General features: G+C 56.3%; 2 protein-coding genes across 2 annotated transcripts in view; one reads left to right on the top strand and one right to left on the bottom strand.

Moving 5' to 3' along the window:
- The window catches only part of GGTG_06811 (hypothetical protein), a gene marked incomplete at its 5' end in the record, with an annotated part of 3,815 nt that extends 969 nt beyond the window's left edge, over window positions 1-2,846 (bottom strand). Inside the window, one exon of the mRNA XM_009224633.1 lies at window positions 112-2,846. Coding sequence (XP_009222897.1) covers window positions 112-2,846 — 2,735 coding nt within the window. The remainder of the gene's footprint in view (window positions 1-111) is intronic.
- Window positions 2,847-3,800: 954 nt separating this feature from the next.
- On the top strand, window positions 3,801-4,952 carry GGTG_06812 (hypothetical protein; the record flags this gene model as incomplete). Its single annotated transcript, XM_009224634.1, has 3 exons — window positions 3,801-4,126; window positions 4,509-4,749; window positions 4,914-4,952. Coding segments are annotated over 3 exons (581 nt in total), but the record flags the coding sequence as incomplete, so codon positions are not given.
- Window positions 4,953-5,229: the final 277 nt, after the last annotated feature.

The raw sequence follows: 5,229 nt of genomic DNA on the forward strand, positions 1-5,229 counted from the left end.
CTTACCTTTAGTAAGGCGGACAGTCTGGCGACTGCATCTCGACCGCCCATCTCTTCCACCCGGCCAGCCTTCATCCCGTTTGCAACAAGTCGCTTGACGACTTGAACGTACTTTGGCGCACTCGATGCCATGTCCTCGTTAGTAATCTCCGGGTTTTTCAGTTGAGCGACGACCACTTCAAGCCACCGCTCAATGCCAGACCATTGAAGGACGTGGCCGCCGAGGGCAAATGTCTGTACTCCTTGTACCCTGAAGACGAAGTGGATCGTGCCAGAGGGGAAGAACACCGTATGCCCCGGTGAGAGAATGACGTATCTCCATTCACCACCGGTATAGCCATGCGGATTGGCTATCCATTCATCTTCTTCCTGCTGGCTTGGGCGCGAGATCCATCCAAAGCCAATGTTTCCTTCTTGGACCGTAATCCAGGTTGAATAGCCGTGGCTGTCCATATGCGGCGCCGTGTTATGTCCTCCTTCAGATAGGAGTGCCCATTCTACGACGTTGCGCCATGTGTTCCAATCTTCTCCAGATGCTGCTATCCTTTGAGCATCGTTGCCCATTAGAATGGCATCGCGCATTCGGAGGAGAAGTTGGCAGTTGTCGCCTTCCAAAAAAGACGGCAGGGTCGAAGGCAATGAACCCTGCAGATCGAGAAGGTTCCAGGGGTCACCTGTTGACCGCTGGTCGAGGAACCGGTTTCGGACTTGGAAAAGCGTTTTACGCTCCGAAGATTCCTTGAGCGAACTGCGAGAGGGCACCTGAACGGACACAGTCCGATCGAGGCCAAGGTCTTCCATGTGATAGAACAGCTGTAAAATTGGGCGGTCCTTCCCCTTCCACTGGAATCGCTGCTGGCCTTGCGTGAAAATAGGCACGTCGACCGATCCAAGCTCTGCACGTTGGGCTGCTTCCTCTCCGCTCAGGAAGTATGCATCTTCGCCCGTGGGCGACCTGCTCTTAGATAGGATCTGGGAAACCAATGCGTCCGTTTGGCTCCCCCAGGAATTGGGCTCATGTTCCGTTGATTCCATGTCCTTAAGCACTCGCCAGCGATAGGCTTCATCGCGAATTGAATCATGTTTTGGCCGGCCGTTTAGGCTCGTCGTGGCCGGCAGATAACTATGGCCCGACGTATCTTGATCAGCAGACCGCAGCCGTTTTAGAGGGGTAGTGTCGATGAGTTCGGAAAGCGAGGCACGCCGGCGCCGGGGAGTGTCGCTTGTATCAAGGCTGGCCATCTGGAGCTCCTTCTCCGCCTTTGGAGATGAGCCGAAGGACTCCGTGCTGGTGACTGCCTCTGTGTACTTTTTGAGATGTGTATGACACATGTTCTGAAAAGGAACGCCGACCAATATGAATGTAGGCATCTGCCCAGTTGCGATGCCGTCCATTTTGTCCAGAAACGCTAGTAGCGTTGATGATATTTTGGGTGGACAACATCGCTCCTGCAAACGCGCAGTGCTGAGCAGCTCGGGCTGACGGAGTGGTTTGGACCTTTTCGGCGGTGCTTCGTGGTAGCCTGGCTTGCCACTCCGTGCTCGGAGTCGTGCTGCAGAAGCATTGGTGGCGTGTTGGCGGTCCGCGTTTTGAGCATTTTCTGCCGCTGCTCTGCCACACGACTTGTCAGTGCTTGCTCGTGAGCGAAGGATCTGACGGGATGGTTGTCGTTCGGGGTGCAGGCGATCGTCGGCGTCGGTATCGCCAGATGAACTTATGTCCGCCAAATCCCGTGCGGCATCCCCGGATAGGACTCCGGCAACGGCAGGGGCGGCGAGAGGAGGGGACTTTGGCGGTGAGCTCAAAGGTGTTGTCGACTGGGAGCGACCCAGAGAAAAGGAATGGGCGGCGCCGGTATGACGCTCTGTAGAGCTAGCGTCCTCACTGCTCTCGTTGGCGGCGGATGGCCCGTTTGGTTCCTCATGCGCAAGGACAGTATCGAGAACCTGTTCGACGAAACGGCCGAAGTTCGAATCCCCCGAGCTGGCGCCGTGCAGGGGATTAAGCCCCGGCACGCCGACGTTGCAGGCGTCGTTCGGTCCCGAGCGTCCAGTGATATCAGCACCGAACGCGGCTGCCGTTTCAATGGTGTCGGCGGGCAACGAGACAGCAAATTCCTTTCGCACCATGAGCCCAAATTTGTCGAAGCCAAAGCCGGGAGGCAAGTCGGCAGCAGCCAGTTTCCGGTACGGAAGAGAGTCTTTGCCCTTGTCGAATGAATCTCGGTGCGACCAGGCCTTTAGATTTACTAGATCGGCCTGGTCGATCGGGTTGACCACTTCGCGCGGTCGACGCAGCCCCCGCCCGGTGGCCAAATGCCGCCACAGCATCAATCTGTTCAACTTCGTCACAGCCTCGTCCAAATCGCGAACCCCCCGCGCTGCGGCGCCGGTAACTTCGCAATATCTTACCCCCTTAGAAGCCAACTGGTAGTGCTGGACAAAATCTGCGCCCCAATATCGGTTTACCGTTTTCAAAGGACCGATACATTTGGACTTGACCTCTGATCCGCCTCGCGCCACGTCGGCAAATCTCTCCCACTTGGCCGCATCCTCTCTGGTTTTGATCGGTAACCCCTGCCCTTCTCCTCCCTTCTCCTTCCATTCTTTGTATCCGACACACTCGTCCACTATTATATGCTCATAAGCAGCGATCAGGAGCTGCACCTCGGTATGCCACTCGAGCACGTCGTCTCGGGTCTGCGCGCAAAGTTCATATTTCTCCGTGTCGGTTTCGCAAAGGCGGATCTGTGTACGGAACTGGTTGATATGCCGGGCTTGGTCGAGGCTTAATACGAGGAGGTCGTCGCCGAAATCGCCGGCGGGAATTTTATCAACAGGAGCCATGTTGCGTCGGGCCGCGTCTCATCCAGTCATGGCTGTAAGGAAGGAAGATGAAGATGATGTAGTCGGCGGTGCACATCAACAGCGGCATTTGAGGGCTGAGGACCGCCAGATGTGGAGCTTGGGGGTGGGGTATTTTGTGCCTAAGGCACCCATAAGCCAACCTTTGCCTTGAGGACGGGCCGCGGAGAAGGGTGGGGCTCCCGCTACTCGTACCGAAAAAGGCTGGCCTGAGGAGTACCCACAGTAACGGGTGGGATTCCACCGGTCAATGTGGATTTCATAGAATGACACTTATTGGCTTAATAAACAGTCGCGTGCCGTTTCTGGCTATCAGAGCCACTTCCGGCTCCTGCTCGTGGGTCCCATCGAAGGTGGAGCGTGAAGGGCGAATTTTGGCTGCTGAATGGTGGGGTAATAATGCCTCCGCAATTTCCAACCGAATCTGGCTTTTGCTACGTCACACTCGGCGTTCTCAGCATCAATGATCGTCATAGATCAGTTGTAAGCCATTCGTTATCTGGTTTAGTGTCGTGTCCGACCCAAACCCCACCCAACCCACCCAACCCAAAAGCCGCTTCTAGCTGTCGACGTTCTCCCGGGGATGGGACATCTCTCCCTTATCCCAGGACTGCCCTTGGCAATCCAGGAACATGACGCCACAGAGCCGGGGAAGATACGGGTTTAAACCAATAGGAACTCCATCAACGGCGGGCTTAAACAAATCGCAAAATTCTTTCGCAGTACGGATGCATGGGCTTAGCACGGTCAAGCCTTTTACGGGTGCGGCGCAGGTGTAGGTAACAATAGCCGAGGTTAAATGGACGGATACATGCGGAGGCACGTCGGGCATGCGAGGGGTCGCGACCCGGGCCGGAAATCAAGGACCCCAGCGATGCCATCGTCCGCATCACCAAAACCACCATCTGCGGCACCGACTTGCATATCCTAAAAGGCCGATGTGCCGCATCCTGGGCTATGAGGGAGTGAGCGTGATGGATGTGGTGGGCCCCGGCGTCACCGTGTTCAAGTCGGGCGACCGCAGTGCTGATCTCATGCATTACCGCCTGCAGTGCCTACAACTATTGCGGCCGGGGTATATATTCCCACTACCGCACCGGCGGCTGGATACTGGGCAACGTCATCGATGGAGGCGGAATATGTCCGCATCCCCCACGCCGCCACCAGCCAGCCTGTATCCCATCTCCGAGGGCGCGGACGCACGGCTCGACCGTAGCCATCGTAGACTCCGGTCCCTGTCGGCCTGGCAATCACTCTGGATGGTGAGGGTGTGCCCAAAATACAAAATAAAGTCGGCGTCTAGCATACAAACCATAGGATAGCAGCTTAAATGGTCCTAAAAGAAGTCACCATTCAGCGATACAGTTTAGGCGTCTAACAGAAGTCCTGAAAGCCTCTCGGCCAATATGGTTATGGTTCCATTCACTCGAGGCTTAATAATCTCGGCTCCTCCGCGATCCATTAACAGCGCGGTTGACCAGCAGTCCCACCACTGCCGCCTTTTTTGTGACCGCGAATTGACCGACCAGCCCTCGCGGCCGAGATGACGGTGTGGCTTGCCATCTTTGTCGAAATAATTGTCGTCGGGATACTCGCAGTTGTATGGCTCATCCACCCTGAGAGGAGTCCCTGATACTAGACCAGACCCTCCTCCCCCGAATCTCCGTCGCAGCAGCAACCATGGGCGCCGCACCGCCCGACGAGAAAACCATCGGCCTGGGCCGCTCACCCAGCGGCAGTGCCTCCTCCGACATCCAGGCCGGCGGCGTCATCTCCAACGACGGCGGCGCGGCCATAGTCACCCAGTACGGCGAGACCAAGCGCGGCCTGAGTCCCCGCCACGCCCAGCTCATGGCCATCGGCGGCTCGATTGGAACGGGACTCTGTAAGCTGACCACCCCTTTCCCGGAGACTCCCCCACGCGCCTCCCCCGCGATATGGGGTACCGCTTATCTGGGGCGCCGCGCCGGTAGCCGGTCAGAGTTTTCTGTGGTTCTGATTTACCTGATCCATTACTTCAAACATCCGCAATGCCTTTCGGAAATGCAGACCACGATCTTTAACCAGCTGCCCAAACATGCATCGGGGCATCTCGCGGCGTCGCGTGAGGAATTGGCACTGGGGTGGGGTGTATATTTCGAGGAGGGATGGCATTGGAGATCGATTTACTTCATTGTTGTTGTATTGATCGTCACAGCGAGCCTAGTGTTTGGTGTTTCTTGGTCTATTTGGAAGGTGGATATCCAGGGTGCATTCGCGATTACGAGTTCCTGGATAACATTAGGGAGTCTGCTGCTTGGTTATCTGGCTGTGCGAGGGTCCTAAACCAGATAGTATTTAATTCATGGGTGTCATCCTGGCTTTA

This window comes from Gaeumannomyces tritici (assembly GCF_000145635.1).
Source record: "Gaeumannomyces tritici R3-111a-1 unplaced genomic scaffold supercont2.3, whole genome shotgun sequence".
NCBI classification, from domain to species: domain Eukaryota; kingdom Fungi; phylum Ascomycota; class Sordariomycetes; order Magnaporthales; family Magnaporthaceae; genus Gaeumannomyces; species Gaeumannomyces tritici.